The following is a 17,859-nucleotide window of genomic DNA, read 5'->3' as shown; positions in this document are numbered from 1 at the left end:
TCCCCACTGTGGATTTTACACATTCCTTTCCTCATTAGTCTTACCCTCCTTTCCCTCATCTTCAGCTTGCTTTCTGTGTCATTAAAAAAGAAGAAGATAATTGGGAATTCTCTTATTTTCCCATTCATACCTATCACTTTACCAGCTTCTCCACCTACATTCTCCTGCCTTTTCTGCTGCGGTGGATGAAGTGTCCCAGGTTGTATCAAAGGCTGTCTTCCACTTAGGCCTGGATCACATCTTCTCTAGCCCCCTCAAAGATTGTTCCTGCAGTTATACCTTCTCTTTCCTTCATCATTGATTTCTGACCAGAAGTTAATGGATTGCCAGCTATTCCTGCCCCCCCCCCCTTTTTAAAAAAGAAAGCAGAGTAAAAATTTTGGCAACTCTGTGTTTCTTTGCTATGCCTAATTAAAATGTAGTCTCTTAGTGCCACTGTGGCTACTGAGGAAGGGAACTTAAGGTCTTTATAACAGAAGCAATTGTAATTGGGGCACCTGGCTAACTCAGTCGGTAGTGTGTGTGACTCTTGATTTTAGGGTCATGAGTTTGAGCCCCACGTGTGGTGTAGAGTTTACTTAAAATAAAAGTTAAAAAAAGAAAGAAACCAATTGTAATTGTACCATAGCCAATAAAATTTAGAGACAGCAATTTTGGAGTCTTTACTAAAGAGAAAAATAGATTGGAAACATGGATATGTATTTTTAATAAATACATTTATGAGAGCAGTGATCTTTAATTCCCCAAAAGAGCTATTTTTGTCAGTACTTTAAAAAGATGCCAGCAGTTGACTATTTTCAGAAGTTTATTACTTCATTATTGACACTATGTGGAATATAGTATCTGTAATTAAACAATCCTTACCTCCTGCCCTCCTGTTCATTCTAGTATAAGAAATGTGGATGGGGTGCCTGGGTGGCTCAGTCATTAAGGGTCTGCCTTCGGCTCAGGTCATGATCCAGGGTCCTGGGATTGAGCCCTGCATTGGGCTTCCTGCTCAGCGGGAAGCCTGCTTCTCCCTCTCCCAATCCCCCTGCTTGTGTTCCCTCTCTTGCTGTGTCTCTCTCTGTCAAATAAATAAATAAAATCTTTAAAAATAAAAAAAGATTAAAAAAAGAAATGTGGTATAATGGGAGCATCAACTTGGTGTCAGAAGACCTGAATTTTAAGTGTCTTCTTCCACCACTACTTCTGTGACTTTGGGCAGATTGTCTGACTGGTCTAGATTTCTGTGTAAGGGGAAAATTGGAATTTTTTTAAGATTTTAAATATTACTGGAGCACCTGGCTGGCTCAGTTAGAAGAGCATGTGACTCTTGATGTTGGGGCTATAAATTTAAGCCCCATGTTGGGTGTAGAGATTACTGATTACTTAAAAATTAAAAAAGTTAAAAAAAAAATACTATGGGAAGCACTGTGAATTGTGTAAGACTCTTGAATCACAGTGTACCTCTGAAACAAATAATACATTATATGTTAAAAGAAGATAGTAGGAAGGGAAAAATGAAGGGGGGGGGAAATTGGAGGGGGAGATGAACCATGAGAGACTATGGACTCTGAGAAACAAACTGAGGGTTCTAGAGGGGAGGGGGGTGGGGGGATGGGTTAGCCTGGTGATGGGTATTAAAGAGGGCACATATTGAATGGAGCACTGGGTGTTATACGCAAACAGTGAATCATGGAACACTACATCAAAAACTAATGATGTAATGTATGGTGATTGATATAACATAATAAAATAAAAAAAATACTATGGTAGTGATTTCAAATAAAGGGCTTAGTGTGTGTAAATTTTTTTTAGTTTTCCTTAAGAGCTAAGCTTAACTCATCTAAATATATTAACCATATGATTAACATTGGATTTGTTGACTTTTAATTTACAGTTGTGAAAGTAGTGACTTATTCTAGAGCGTTAGATTATTACAGACATATATAACTACATTCAAGCAGATTTCCAAATGTATATGCATTATTTAATCATTCAGAATAGAGGTAAGCATATAAATAATGAACGATTCATTTTTTTTTTAAAGTTAGTATTAAATTTTAAACATGATTTTATAGTTTCCTGGTAGTGTTTTATTTGCATTTTAAAATCATACCCAGTTTTGTGTAGACTAGTTATTTCAACAAAACCATTCTAGTTTGGTAGTACATGATTAGAAAAAGGGAGCGGTTTATTTAAACTACTCATTTTCTTTAGTTTTCAAGGTGATGAAGATCCTCGTAAGTCATACTGTGGGATATCATATGAAAAATTAAACACTGAAAAAGCTGTTTCTGTATACTTGCCTCCTTTTCAAAAATCTTTCAAATAAATGTAATTAGAATTTAAATCAGTCTTAAAACATAAAAGTAATCCATTTGTTTTACTTGTATGTTTTTAAAATATTAGCTAGCATTTTGGATGTCTAAATATTATGTGTTGCAAAATCCCTTTCTTGATTTATTTAAATCATAGTCTAAGTTGAGATTTAAAGGTTATTTCCAACAAGAGCATTTGAAGTTATTTTCTTCCAATATGGAATATCCTCCAAATGGAGGATAGTAAGGGCTAGTAATAATAGAAAAGGAAACATACTAAATACAAATGTAGTACATTGGTTAAAGAATTAATTATCTAATAAATTTAATGGTACAGTGTATTGAAAAATATGTTGATATCATACAGGCACAAAATTCTTATAGTTAGTAGATTGGTCAGTTTAATATGTAGTCTGCACATAGAGATTAAGGTTTGGGTCACATTGATTAAAAAAATGCAAAAATTAATATTGAGAATTTATTTTTAAAATATTATACCAGTATATATGCATTAAAAAAAACACAGTGACAGCCAAAAGAATGGAAATAGCTAATGCACTTTATTTTCCTTTTAGCTTCTGGAGCCTGTCTGCCACCAGCTGTTTGAGCTCTATCGTAGCTCTGAAGTTCGACTTAAGAGGTTCACACTGCAGTTCTTGCCAGAATTGATGTGGGTTTATTTACGGCTTACAGTTAGCCGAGACAGACAGAGTAATGGTTGCATTGAAGCACTTCTGTTAGGAATTTACAATTTGGTAAGTTGAAAATGATAGTTTGGGAAATTTTAAGTATCTTTTATTTAAAGTCTTCTGAGGTAATACTTAATACTTAGGGGCACCTGGGTAGCTCATTCTGTTGAGCATCTGACTCTTGATTTGGACTCAGATCATGATCTCTGGGTAATGACATCAAGCCACATGTCGGTAGGATTCTCTCCCTCTCCCTTTGCCCCTCACTCCCCCACTCAAATACATGCACTCTCTGTCTCTCTAAAAACAACAACAACAACAACAAAAGAATACTTATTAAAAAAAAAATTGAAAGGTCTACCGAATAATTTATTTAAATTAATATAATTGAGTATAGAGAGGCTTAATAAGTAATTGCTGATAATGGCATTTTATAAAGTAGGTGAAATTATTATAATTGATAGTATTGTTAATATTTTGTGACTTATCCTTAAGTTACTTTATTTGACCACTGTTTATGAATGTGCTGCATTTAAAATTTTTGAAATTATTTTTAATAATCATTTGATAATTTGTTTTTGATACTGTACTGTTTGAAACTCTTTTTCTAAGAGATTCTTAAGTAACTTAAACATTATTCTGGGTTTTTTCCCCACAGTGTCCAGTTAGAACATTGGTATTGAAATTCCTGCTCTTTGAATTCTTATGTTCTCTGTATTCAGTACTCATGGTAAACAAGCACTCCACATAATAAAATTAAGTTTAATAGTTGAGAGGTAATAAAGTACCTCACAAAACATTGAGTCTCAGTATAAATAGATATTCTTCTGTACCACTGCTCAGTCCTCCAAGTATTATCCCTTAAAAAGTCATTAGAAAACATTTCTATCATTGGAACATACATCTGAAGGAAGCAGTATGGCCTTTGGAATCACTTGTATTTTGTTTAAAACCAGGCCTTGGGGGGCGCCTGGGTGGCTCAGTCGTTAAGCATCTGCCTTCGGCTCAGGTCATGATCCCAGGGTCCTGGGATTGAGCCCCACATCGGGCTCCCCGCTCGGCGGGAAGCCTGCTTCTCCCTCTTCCACTCCCCCTGCTTGTGTTCCTTCTCTCGCGATGTCTCTCTCTGTCAAATAAATAAAATCTTAAAAAAAAAAAAAACAAACCCAGGCCTTGGCATTTATTGGCTGCTTTAAATTTGGGCACACTACTTAATATATCAACTTCAGTTGCCTCATCTGTAAAAGAGAAATAAAACATTGTTAGTAGAATTAAAAACAATTAGGAGAATCTGCATGTTGCCTGAGGTGTTTAATAAATGTCTTTAACAGTAGTAGGAGTATCAAAATTAAGGGTGAGGTTTTTTTTACATGAAAACTGGTCTAGGTATAAAATTGTGTTGCTAACTTGCCTGATTGTTTTTTCTTTTAAAGCAGGAAATTTAGGTGTGCCTGGGTGGCTCGGTTGTTAAGCGTCTGCCTTCAACTTGGGTCATGATCCCGAGGTCCTGGGGTCCAGCCCTGTCGGGCTCCCTGCTCAGTGGGAGGCCTGCTTCTCCCTCTCCCACTCCCCCTGCTTGTGTTCCGTGTGTGTGTGTGTGTGTGTGTGTTTGTGTGTCTGTCAAATAAATAAATAAAATCTTTAAAATAAATAAAGCAGGAAATTTGTTTCATACATTACTCTCTCCTCTAGTATTTAGCACAGGCACTTAATAGATGTTGATTTAATAATTGAATTTAGTGTTTTAGATTAAGTTGAAAATTAAGCTATCTTTTAATTTGTTTAATAAAATTCAGTAGTGGGACAAATGAAGCAAAATACTTTTATAGCAGAATACTGACAAGTTCTTGACAGTGCTTGTTGGTGCTATGGTTTAATTACCTTTTAGCATCTCAGAAATAGTTACTGTAAGGTAAGTGCTCAATTATATGTCAGAAATGTAACCTCAGACTTCTTTCTTCTAATTCCCTTTCTGTGTTCTCTCTTCTCTGTGGCTCTCAATTTTTCTTACTGCACTGGGTTTCTTTCATGTATTTATTTCTCTCCCCCCGCCCCCCCCCTCCAGAACTTCTCACTTGCTTCACATAGCCCCAGGGGAAGTTTTATATTCCCCTCAGATACTAGATATTTCAGAACGTCCTTCTTCAGGGATACACACAAATATAAATAAAAGTTACTTGGTTTAATTTGAAGTTTAGGAATAAAAATTAAAGTTTTATTGCCTATAACTTAAATTAGGTTCATTCATCTTACTGTAGACTTTCTCTGACAAATAATGGCCCAAATGTGGTAGTATCTAGTTTAACTATAAAGTAGTAGAATGACTCCATAAGGAATTTTTAAACCCATTTTCCTACCAAAATTAGGGGTACGGCCATTGTTCACATATAATTGGTACTCTCCTGTGACATATTAAACTCAGAAATGAGCCCTACAGGGAAGTTCTTTTGGGTTTGTGTTTTGTTGACAATAGTTGTTTTTATTGTTGTTTCTTCCTTTTGTACCGTATAACTACTCAGTCTCTCTCTGACCTTCTTGCTAGGTCTAGTGAGGGGGGGCAGCCTTCTCTGTCTGGGTTTTATGCTAGTTATGTATACTAATATGAGTTGTAAAGGAAGCAGACTAAAATGAGGCAGTGGAGAAAAGGAGTGATTCCAGAGGAGCATTTCATCCCTCTATTTGCTAGTGTCTATAGGCAGATTTTTATTGATACCTATGGAACACTGGAAGTGCCAGAGACTGTAGAAATGAAGGACACCATTGTCCTTTTCATTGAACGATAAAATGCCTTTTTTTTTTTTTTATTAGAGAAGGGAGAGCAGCAGGCAGAGGGAGAAGCAGGCTCCCCACTGATCAAGGAGCCTGATGCTGGACTTGATCCCAGGACCCTGGGATTGTGACTTGAGCCAAAGGCAGACACTTAACTGACTAAGCCACCCAGGCGTCCCGGATAAAATGCTTTTAAAAGAAAACACAAGAATTTTCTTGCAGTTCAGTAGAAATTACCTAAATATGAACTTAATCACATGGACTAATATTCATTATGTTAACATGTAACTTAATTCAGGTCATTAGTCTTTTGCTAAATAATTGTGACAGTTTCTTTTAGTCAAGATTCATTCTGTGTTAAAATGTTGTGTTTTTCTTATTTAATTAAATAAGTGTATTTCTTGGCAAAAACATACCTGTTTTGACTCAGATCTAATCAGTTGTAATCTCCCTGTCCTGTCTGTATATTTAACATGAAAATTGATTTGTGTGCCTGCTTCGTGTCTTTGCTGTCACATTGCATTTGATTTAGCTATAGTATTGTGTTCCATATCTCTCAAAGGGTAACTCAACTACTGAACTGTGTAAATTTGGTTGGAAAAGATACACTAGGGTAGTAATACTCTTTTTTTTTTTTTTTTAAGATTTTTTTTACTTGTCAGAGAGACAGAGCACGAACAGGGGGAGTGGGAGAGGGAGAAGCAGGCTCCCCGCTGAGCAGGGAGCCCGATACGGGGCTCGATCCCAGGACCCTGGGGTCATGAGCTGAGCTGAAGGCAGACGCTTAACCGACTGAGCCACCCAGGGACCCCAAGCCTGAGTATTTTTATACTAGGTTTGATGAAGAGTGGAAAGTTGTTGGAAAATATGATAGGACTTAAAGGGAATGAGCTAAGGGTAAAATTGGGAGAAACTTAATAAGGCCTGTTTGTTTGGATTCCCCTTAAAGTTTCTCAGTCTTCAGAGAAAAGGATGCATCTTTCTTTTGGGAGGGCACCTCTCAAATGAGGGTCTTTTTTTTTAAGATTTTATTTATTTATTTGAGAGAGAGAGGACGGGGGGAGGGGCAATGGGAGAGGGAGCCAAAGGCAAATGCTTAACCAACTGAGCCACACAGGCATCCCTATTTTTTATATATTACTATTTCTAAAAATTTTCCTCAGTTGCCAGTGATATATTTGGTAAATTAAGAAATTATTTCTTGGGCGCGTGGGTGGCTCAGTTGGTTAAGCGACTGCCTTCGGCTCAGGTCATGATCCTGGAGTCCCGGGATCGAGTCCCGCATCGGGCTCCCTGCTCGGCGGGGAGTCTGCTTCTCCCTCTGACCCTCCTCCCTCTCATGCTCTCTGTCTCTCATTCTCCCTCTCTCAAATAAATAAATAAAATCTTTAAAAAAAAAATTATTTCTTACAGTATAGTCCTGTGATTATTTATCTTTGTATATTATTTTTTTTTAACTATAGGAAATTGCTGATAAAGATGGAAACAATAAAGTTCTATCTTTTACTATCCCTTCCTTATCCAAGCCCTCAATATACCATGAGGTAAGTAAGATTAGAAAGGTAGAATTATTTAAAATTATATTGAGTAAGAGATGAAAGTTAATTTCTTATCCGAGATAAATGTTCCTAACACATCTTTATTGATTTGCTTCTTAAAAGTAGGTGCTTGTAACTAGTGATGTAAAGCTAAGCTCTTATCAAGAGAGGCAGAAAGTAATTAATGGAAAATTTTCCTCTAGTTCTTGTTTCTTTCTTTCTTATTCCTCCACCACTGTCATTTTCACTTTTTTTATTAGTCTTTTATGAATTCATAAAAATATTCTTTCATTTTTTTAAGGTATCCCATAATTAGAAATTTGTCTTAGATTAATTTTTTATTATTTTTTAGGAAAATGTCTACTTAGAAGGATTCTAACACTAAAATTATTTCTATTTAAAGGAGTCTGTAATTGATGCATTGTAGCTATTCGTTAATATTATGCTTCTGAGTTTTGCTTGTATTTATTTGGTTGAAGAATGTGAGAACACTGATGTTTATATTTAAGGATGTATGTTACGAATCAAGCTTCTGGTCTGTAGTGACCTTTAGTGTATAAAGTATAAGGAAAGCCTTTAAAGAAACTTGCCAGTAGGCCAAAAATTATTTTCCATTTTCTTATCAACAGACAGTATCCAGTTGTTTCATAGCTCCATGCAGCTATTTATTTTCTTAATTAATTCCCCTGGGACTTCGTTTTATACTGGAAATCGAATACCTGCAATAGAATGGGCTCGTTTTAGCATAGAATATTTCTGAGTAATAGATTTTAATTAAGTTCTGTGTATCATGTTATGTAATAAAATGGAGGCTAATGGAGCACTTATGAATGGATGCTTCTAACTTCAGAAACATGAAATTAATTATGTCACTATTAAACATTTGATCATAATCTTCATTGTTGTTTGTGTTACATAACTCTCTGTACCTTTCTTTTTTCTTTTAAGTTTTTATTTTAATTCCAGTTAGTTAACATAGTGTTATTAGTTTGAGATATACAATATAGTGACTCAGCAATTCCATACTCCATCCCGTGCTCATCATGACAAGTGTACTCCTTAATCCCCATCACCCATTTAACCCGTGCACCTTTCTTTTTCATTATAAAATGGGGTTTATGAGAGTATCCACCTACCTGAAGTTAGACAAATTGCAAAATTTAAATGCACAGTCTCAAAACTGCTGTGTGCTCTGGGGTACAAACAGATTAAAATTGATGTATTTGAAAAAAATAAAAAATAATGAAAGTGGTGTATTTGTAACCTTTAGTCTTTCCAGCAACTTTTCTTACTTTGTGTCCTAAATATAGATTAATTCTATAATCTTTCAAAAAATAAAGCAGTATATTTTTAGTTTTATATATTAAATATAATTTCCAAAAAGAGGTATGGAATGTATGTAATTGAAAAATGCAAAGGGTTTTGAATGAGAAGAAATGGCCTTAATGTTAAAACAAAATTAAATATCCTTACATGATACAGATTTTTACTTCATTTTAGAGATACTGTGTCTCTAAAAGATACTTCATCTTTTTTTGTAGCCCTCAACAATTGGATCCATGGCTTTGACAGAAGGGGCATTGTGTCAGCATGATCTCATCAGGGTTGTTTATAGTGATCTTCATCCTCAAAGGGAAACATTCACTGCACAAAACCGGTAATGGTCAAAACTGTAGATAGTAATAATTATTAATTTGTGCTTAATAGTTAACTATAATTACTTTGGTTCAAGTTTGATGAGAGAAGAGGCAAAAGGTTTAAGATCTCATACTAGTGAAATACATTATAATGGTTAAATACCTATCCATCCAATGCATGGTACTGTGAATGGTCATCTTGTATAAAGTAGTGTAAAAACTAAAAGTGTGGGCATAAAGTCATCCAAGCTAAGGTTTGTGTTCTAGCACTACAATTTAGAAGCTTGCCCTCTCAGGCAGTTTATCTACTCTCTTCACTTTGCTTTCTTTATTGCAGAATGGGTTAATGAGAGTACTTACCTTCCTGAAGTTAAACTACAAAGTTTGAATGCATGGTCCCCAGGATTGCCCTCACTTCTGACACCAACTGCAAGTTTGGAGGGTTCCTATAACCACTCTTAGGTTTGATAACTCACTAGAAGGACTCAGAACTCACTGAATGAAAGCTGTTATATTCAGAGTTAAGGTTTATTACAAGGAAGGTTTAATACAGATTAAAGTCAGCCAAAGGGAGAGATGCATAGGATAGAATCTGGAGGGTTCCAAATGCAAAGCTTCTGTTGTCCTCACCCATGGAGTCAGGATGCATTACCCTCCGAGCATTAATGTGTGACAGTATGCATAGAGTCAGGTTGAGTGTCCGAATTTTTCACTGGGCTCCATTTTTATAAGTATGACTGGTTAGATTGGTTGCTCACAAGGTTGATCTCAGCCTCCCAGTTGATTGAGGCTGTGTGACCCAAAGCCCCACCCTAAATCACATGGTATGTGGTTGTTTGTTTGTTCTTTCTTTCTTTCAAAGATTTGTTTATTTTAGAGCCAGCGAGAGAGCACTAGCAGGGGGAGGGGCAGAAGGAGAGAGAGAGAATCCTCAAGCAGACTCTTCTGCTGAGCACTGGGCTCAATTCCAGGACCCTGAGATCATGACCTGAGCCCAAATCAAGAGCTGGCCACTCAGCCACTCAACTGACTGAGTCACCCAGGCACCCCATGGTGGCTGTTTCTAGTGTGGCTAGCCCCCATCCTAAACAAAGACACTTCTGTCAGGTATAACATAAGTTACTTCCTCGCAGTGGGGCAAAGGCCAGACTTCTTTGGGCAAGGCCAAATTCTTTACTACACAGACCATGCCCTGGCCTTTGGCCTAAGCTCTTTTATTTTTTAATTTTTTTTAAGATTTTATTTATTTGATAGAGAGAGACACAGCGAGAGAGGGAACACAAACAGGGGGAGCGGGAGAGGGAGAAGCAGGCTTCCCTCTGAGCAGGGAGCCCGATGTGGGGCTCGATCCCAGGACCCTGGGATCACGACCTGAGCCGAAGGCAGACGCTTAACGATTGAGCCACCCAGGCGCCCCAGGCCTAGGCTCTTTTAAACAAAAACAATCATGTTTACCTGGGCATCTACTTTTAGTATAGCATTTATATGACAGACACAGACATAAATATGATCATTATGAATATGCCCAACATTTGAAGAGCCATTGTAAGTTAGGAATAGATTTGAAGAAACAATTAATTTGTTCTACAAAGCCACTATATACATTTTCGTATTTTTGTACCATTTTTTATTATTTTCCACCCCACCCTACCCCCATCATCTACTACTGTTTGTTCCTTACGATAAACTTGAGCAGAAATACTGATCATAGAAATTAACTGATGGTTAACTAGGTCCAGTTTTTCCCTCAAGCTGGTCATTTTCTTAGCATTCATCCTAACGAGACTTTAACGCAATTTACCAGTACATCAATATGAGTATTATAACCTTAATAACAACCATGCCAGTGTTATAGCAAAACACAGAATGCCAGTAGGTGTGACCTGAAAAATAAGTCAAAGATACTGGCATATTACTAGAGTCTTACTCAGTCATTAACTATTATTGCAGTTCATTATCATCTCATATTACCAGAATGTCTCCTAGAACAATGTCACTCAGGTTTGCAGGCTTCTTTTTGACTTCATCAGATTTAAAAGCAGGAGTGGTCTCACCAACAAATGGTTTCACCCTTTTAAGAATCTGATGTAGGGGTGCCCGGGTAGCTCAGTCGGTTAAGCATCTGCCTTCAGCTCAGGTCATAATCTTGGAGTCCTGGGATCAAGCCCCGCATCAGGCTCCCTGCTCAGCAGGGAGTCTGCTTCTCCCTCCCCCTGCTCTGTGGTTTTGTTTCCTCTCTCTCTCCCTCTCAAATAAATAAAAAAACTTAAAAAAAATTTTTTATTTTTATTTATTTAAGAGAGAGTATGAACAGGGTGGTGGGCAGAGGGACAAGCAGACTCCCCGCTGAGCAGGGAGCCTGATGCGGGGCTTGATCCCATGACTCCAAGATCACGACCTGAGCCAAAGGCAGATGCTTAACTGACTGAGCCATCTAGGCGCCCCAAGAACTAGTGAGCTCTGGACCACTAGGTGATACATCTGCACTCAGTATCAACCCCAGTTTTGCCAGATGGGATGAAGGTACCACTCATCCCATCAGCTCTTGGGAATTAAAGATATAGTTACAATTTCTTGCTTAGAAATCCTCTGCTTCTGGCACCTGCAGTTACAGCCCTGGTCCTAGACCAGTGCTTTATTATTATTATTTTTTTAAATTATTTATTAGAGAGAGAGCACAAGTGGGGGGGTATGGAGTAGCAGGCAGAGGGAGAAGCAGGCTCCCCGCTGAGCAGGGAGTCGATGCGGGGCTCGATCCCAGGACCCTGAAATCATGACCCAAGCTGAAGGCAGCCGCTTAACTGACTGAGCCACCAGGCGCCCCAAGACCAGTGCTTTAGATAGGAAAAGAAAAGCTGAATTGTGGGGAAGAAAGAAGAAGTATAGTTATACCATTATGTTAGAAAGAATTGCGTAGTCTTACCAACATTGTCTATCTACCTCTTCCCACATCCCCAGAAAAGCAGAGAAATCTGTCTAGTGGTGACTGTCCTGTGTAAACCTGCCCTTCATGCTTCATTCCCACCCCCTTTTCCCTGTCCCATTTTAGATGAGAGATGTTTCAGTTGCTTGTTCCACGTATCTGTCAAACCATTATGCTTAGGATATCTCTTTATACATTGTTAGGCCTTATGGGCTGTAATGTGTGTTCCTTGCTCTGAAAAACATGTGACTCAGCAGTCCAAATTGGTGCAATATCTTCTGGTCCTTTTATAGTACTCTGAACATTTGACTTATCATCAGATAAGCAAAGTTGAGTGCAGAGTGTCTGTTCCTGTCAGGACCCTTTTGTCTACTGGCATCAGTCCAGCTGTCAGCTGTATAGGGCCTTACCCCAGGGTAATCTGCGCCATAGCCATCTGCAATCTTTGTCTCTCTTGTTGGCAAACAACAGTTCTTACCAGCAGTTTTTACCTCAGGGTGTAAAAAGAATATGTCTAAATTCAGCCCATCTCTGCATTGCTGCAGTACCGCCATATCCACTCATTTCGTGGACACAGATGGTCACTTCAAGCACACTGGGATGTCTACTCATTGATACCGGTTGCCTTCTGATTCCCCTGATAGGTATAGGCATAATCGTACTTTAATGCACTCCTCAAATTCCCATGGTGATTTCCATAGGGTTATTCCCCTTGCAGGCATCCCTTTAATAGGCCAGTTTTCCCTTGCCCTCCTACAGGACCATATGTGGAGGCCCTTGGCCACTACCTATGAGCTGGTAAAAACTCATTGTGGTTAACAGAATACAGTTAAGTCCACCTACCAACCTGATTTGTTTTTAACCTTCTTCAATCGGAGTGGCAGCCTTCCAAACAAGATAAGTCCATTCATTTTAGAATTGCCATCCATAAATCAGACAGTTCTTTGTTGGTCCGTGAGTGACTATCACTCTGTGTCTAGGTGACAGTAGAATCTAGCAGCTTGTCGGGTAGTGCCAGAGTTCACCCTAGGGAAAAAAGAGACTCCCTGTTGATGAGTATTCTGAGCACCTCTTTGCATTCCCTGGTAGCACTTTTCTGCACATACCATTTCCATTTTATTATGGAATTCTTCTGGCACTGCCTATGTTTTTCTTATATCACCCAAGATGTTATGGGTATTTCAAATTTCAGGATTATTTTATGTTTCTGTGTTACCAGCCCCCACCTGAAACAAAGCTGTCAGGTATGATATGGGTTACTTCCCAGAAGCTGAGGGCAGCTGAGGGCAAAGGCCAGACTGAGATCTCTTTGGGCAAGGCCAAATTCCTTACCACATATTAACATACATGGTTGTTGTGAGGAATAAATGAGGCGACATCTAAAACATGCTTAGCACAATGCCTGGTATATAGTAAATGTTAGTGATACTATTATTATTGCATAATGTTTGTAGTAAAATAATACTCTTATCTTGTTGGTTATAATATTAGATTGGTTATAATATTAGAGTTATGGAAGGAATATAGAATCAAGCAAATTTCCATGGTCATTGACCTTTGATCGTGCTTTAGTCTGGAATTCTGGTTCTTTTTATGGGTCTTTCCAGTATTACACATGTGATAGAAAATGCATTGGCTTTCCTTGCATTCTAACACATTGTTTTGGAATTCAGCTTTAGTGATTATCCTCTATTAGCCAGCAGGGTGCTATATAACACTCAGAGAAGGCCTTATCCCAACTTAAAGTAACAGTTTAATTTTTTTTTCTATATAGTTACATTGGTTTACTTAAATCATTTCACAATATAAAATTCACATTATAAGAGGGGCACTTGGGTGACCCAGTCAGTTAAGCATCTGCCTTCGGCTCAGGTTGTGATCTCAGGGTCCTGGGATTGAGCCCCATGTAGAGCTCCCTGCTCAGTGGGGTGTCTGCTTCTTCCTCTGCCTACCGTTCCCTCTGCTTGTGCTCTCTCTCTCTCCCCTCTGCTCCTCCCCTCTCCAGTCCCCCCCTACCCTGCTTGTGCTGTCTCTCAAATCAATAAATCTTAAAAAAAAAAAAGTGGTTCATGGGAGTGCCTGGGTGGCTCAGTTGGTTGGGCATCTGAATCTTGATTTTGGCCCAGGTCATGATCTCAGGGTCCTGGGATTGAGCCCTGCATTGGGCTCCGTGCTCAGCAGGGAGTCTGCTTGAGGATTCTTTCTTCCTTTCCCCCTGCCCCCCCCCCCCCCCCCCACTCACATGCGCTCTCTCTCTCTCAAATAAATACTTAAAAAAAAAAAGAGTGGCTCATACTACAGTCTGCAGACCACATAAAAATCATCTGGTTACCTGGTTCCCTTTTTGTTTTCTAATTTTAATTTTTAAATGTAGAACATTATATACTTGTGGTAAATTTTAAATAGAACAGAATATAAATAGATGAAAATAGATGGGAGTACAAAGAGAAAAGTATGTGTCCTCTTCCCTCTAACCACCGTTTCCACTCTCAGTAGTTAAACTGTTAGTCATTTTGTTGTGTGTCTTTTCAGAAAATTTTAATGCGTGCAAAAGCATATATTCGATCTTAAACATACGCAGGCCCATGCACACTGGATTCTGTAACTTTTTCCCTTTTAAGAATAAATCTTAGACTTACTTCTCTAACAGCATATATAGGTCTCCACATTCTTTTTAAATGACTACTTAGTATTTCATTCTATGTATGTACCATCAGTTTTTAGCCAATCTTAAAGATCTTTAGATCCTTAGCCAGTCTTTAGATCAACTAAAATTTAGATTGTTTCACTTTTTTGCTAATATAAACAATATTGCAAGGAACTCAGTTTGTTTTACTTTTTTTGTATATATATTTGCATGGGAGCACCAAAGTTAATCCATAAGATAAATTCCTAGCAATGAAATTGCTATGCTAAAGAGTATCTCCTTTTTCACTTTGAGTATGTATTTCCAAATTACCCTCCCCTGAACATCTGCACGAACTGAATCTCCTACCAGTAGTTTGAGAAGGCCTATTTCCTTATACTAATCCCCAATATTGGGTATTTTCAAATTTTTTAATCTTTGTCAATCTGATCATTAAAAATTGATGTTACATTGTTTTACTTGACATTTCCTTAATTACGACTAGGCATGAACACTTTTAGTACATTAATTCACTAGTTATTTTTCCTGACCTGTGAAATGTATATTCATGTCCTGTATCCATTTTTCATATTGAACTGTATATTTTTTCCTAGTGATTTCCAAGAGTTTTTGTTTGTTTTTTTAAGATTTTATTTATTTGACAGAGAGAGATAGCGAGAGCAGGAACACAAGCAGGGGGCATGGGAGAGGGAGAAGCAGGCTTCCTGCTGAGTTTTTAAAACATTAAGAAAACTGCGCTGTGTTTTACACCTTGCACATTTTCAGTTAATTATTGACTTTTAAAATTTTTATTATTTTTTAAAAGATTTTATTTATTTTTGTGAGAATGAGAGAACGTGTGTGCTCACAAGCAGGGGGGAGGGGCAGAAGGAGAAGCAGGCTCCCTGCTGAACATGTAGCCCAATGCGGGACTCAATCCCAGGATCCTGGGATCATGACCTGAGCCAAAAGCAGATGCTTAACTGACAGCCACCCAGGTGCCCCTAAAATTACTTTTAATTGAGGGATAATTCGTATACCATAAAATACACCCCATAACTTACAGTGTACAATTCAGTGATTTCTGTATATTTATAAGGTTGTGCACTACCACTATTTAATTCCAGGACATTTTTATCACACCACAAAGAAACTCCCCTTTCCTTCTTTCCAGCCCCAGGCCACCATGTATCTCACTTTTCTATCTGTGGAATTCTGTCTGTTCTAGACTTTTCATGTAAATGGAATTATACAATATGTGGCCTTCTGTGTCTGACTTCTTAGCACATTTTCAGGATTCATTTATGTGGTAATGTGTAACAGTACTTCTTTTGTATGACTGAATAGTATTCCAGTATAGTTAGGTCATACGAGAATTCAATGCTTAACTTTCTGAGGAACTATCATAATGTTTTCTAGAGTAAGTGTACCATTATACATTCCCACAAGAAGCATCCATCTTTTTGAGTATAGCCATCATACTGATTGTGAAATGTGGTATTTCACTGTGCTACTGTTTTGTTTTTGCACAGCAAAACATAGTTTTTGTCAACTATATCACATATGCACATACACTCACATATGCACATGCAGATATATATTTTCAAATTTAAACATGCATTCGTTCTATACAGTTTATTAAGAAAAACTGCAGTCTCCAGCTCTTCCCCTCCCCCCTACCATTTTTCCTTTCCCACATATAACAACTTGTAACCAGTGGTTCTCAACCAGGGCATTTTTACCTTCAGCAAACATTCGGCAATATCTGGAGATTTGTTTGATTGTCACAACTAGGTGTGGGAGGGAGGGCTGCTATAGGCATCTCGTGTGTAGAAATCAGTGATGCTGCTCATCCTGCAATGCTGGGCCAAATCCCCCACACTTACCTAGCCCAAAATGCCAGTGGTGCCAAGGTTTTAACTGACTCTTTTAATGTTTACTTCCACATCTTTGAGGAACTTGCTGCTTCTTAATTTTTCAGTCTTGGGCATTATCTAACAACTTATCCCATTGAAAGATAGAGATTTAGCTCATTTCTCTCATTCTCCTGTCCTCTCAATGTAGCTCTGTTGTAACTGTGGGAAACTCATTTTTCAGCTTTGTTATTACTATGAATGACCACAGTTCATTTGAAGCTTCCTCCCTTTATATGACTGAGGTTTGTGATTAAATGATTACTTTTCCTTTCTTGCATACCTTTTTGATTTGCTTGGAGTTCATAATTGTCTTTTCCCCCTTTGTTTATTATTTGCTTTATAACTCAACTCCTGTAAATTCTCTATCAGTTGTCTAAATCTCCTTGTAAGTCTTCATTCATATCAGTTATCTCTCAGTTTCATTTTCCTACAAAAGGGGTTCCTGGAGCCTTTTGACTTACTCCAGTCTGGACTGTATTGCCCTCTTTACCTGATATACGATTATCTTGGGATCTCCCTTCACTCTTATCCTGGGATTCCTTTTGTCTCTTTCCTGCGTGGGTCTGTTTCTTGTACCTGTATCCTCATTCTTTTTTACTGGTATTCTGAAATTTCACTGTGATATTTCTTGGTATAGGCTTATTTCCTCCATTGTGCTGAGCACTAGGTGGACTTTTTTGATTTAGAAACTAATGTCCTTTAGACTGGAAAATTTTCTTGAATTGTTTCGCTTAATTAGTTAAGCCTCTCCATTTTATCTGGTCTTTTATTATTTGTTTGTCTTTTATTATCTTTTACTATCTGTCTTCTGGTGGTTTTATTATTTAGATGTTGGAACTCTTGGAGTGGTCCTCTTTTCTCTCCATGTGCCATATCTTTTTCCTTTTGCTTTACTTTCTGTGATAGTTCCTCAGCTTCATCCACCAGTCATTTTCTTGAGTTCTTAATTTCTGCCGTTATATTTTGTATATCTAGCTTTTCTGATTTTCTAAGTATTTTTTTTAAATAGATCCTGGTGGTTGTGTTTTTTTTTTCCCTAGAAACCACACATCTCTTGTATTTTTGAGAATATTAATGATAATTTACTTTGTTTAAAGTTTTTTTTTAAGATTTTATTTATTTAGGGGCGTCTTAGTGGCTCAGTCGTTAGGCATCTGCCTTCGGCTCAGGTCACCGTCCCAGGACCCTGGGATCATGACCTGAGCCGAAGGCCGATGCTTAACGACTGAGCCACCCAGGCGCCCCTGTTTAAAGTGTTTTTTCTCTTTGTATATTGTGTTTCCTCCAAATTGTGCCCCCCCTTTTGTATTTCTTTATTTTGATCTCATTTTCACGTTATTGGAGTTCTTCAGATGTCTGATAATCCTCCCCACCCCCTTATACTAAGGAAGACAAAGGAAAGGAAATAAAATATGAGTAGCTCTGACCTTGTGAGTAGGGCTAGTTGACTATGAACTT

General features: G+C 37.8%; 1 protein-coding gene across 1 annotated transcript in view; it reads left to right on the top strand.

Moving 5' to 3' along the window:
- FAM126B (family with sequence similarity 126 member B) overlaps positions 1–17,859 on the top strand; it is an 82,830-nt gene that overhangs the window by 42,331 nt on the left and 22,640 nt on the right. The window contains exons 6-8 of the mRNA XM_021702895.2: positions 2,879–3,058; positions 7,225–7,305; positions 8,841–8,956. Of these exons, the coding sequence (XP_021558570.1) occupies positions 2,879–3,058; positions 7,225–7,305; positions 8,841–8,956 (377 nt within the window). The remainder of the gene's footprint in view (positions 1–2,878; positions 3,059–7,224; positions 7,306–8,840; positions 8,957–17,859) is intronic.

Source organism: Neomonachus schauinslandi, chromosome 3 (assembly GCF_002201575.2).
Source record: "Neomonachus schauinslandi chromosome 3, ASM220157v2, whole genome shotgun sequence".
NCBI classification, from domain to species: domain Eukaryota; kingdom Metazoa; phylum Chordata; class Mammalia; order Carnivora; family Phocidae; genus Neomonachus; species Neomonachus schauinslandi.
Note: the sequence above shows the minus strand (reverse complement) of the source record. Positions and strands in the feature narration are given on the sequence as shown.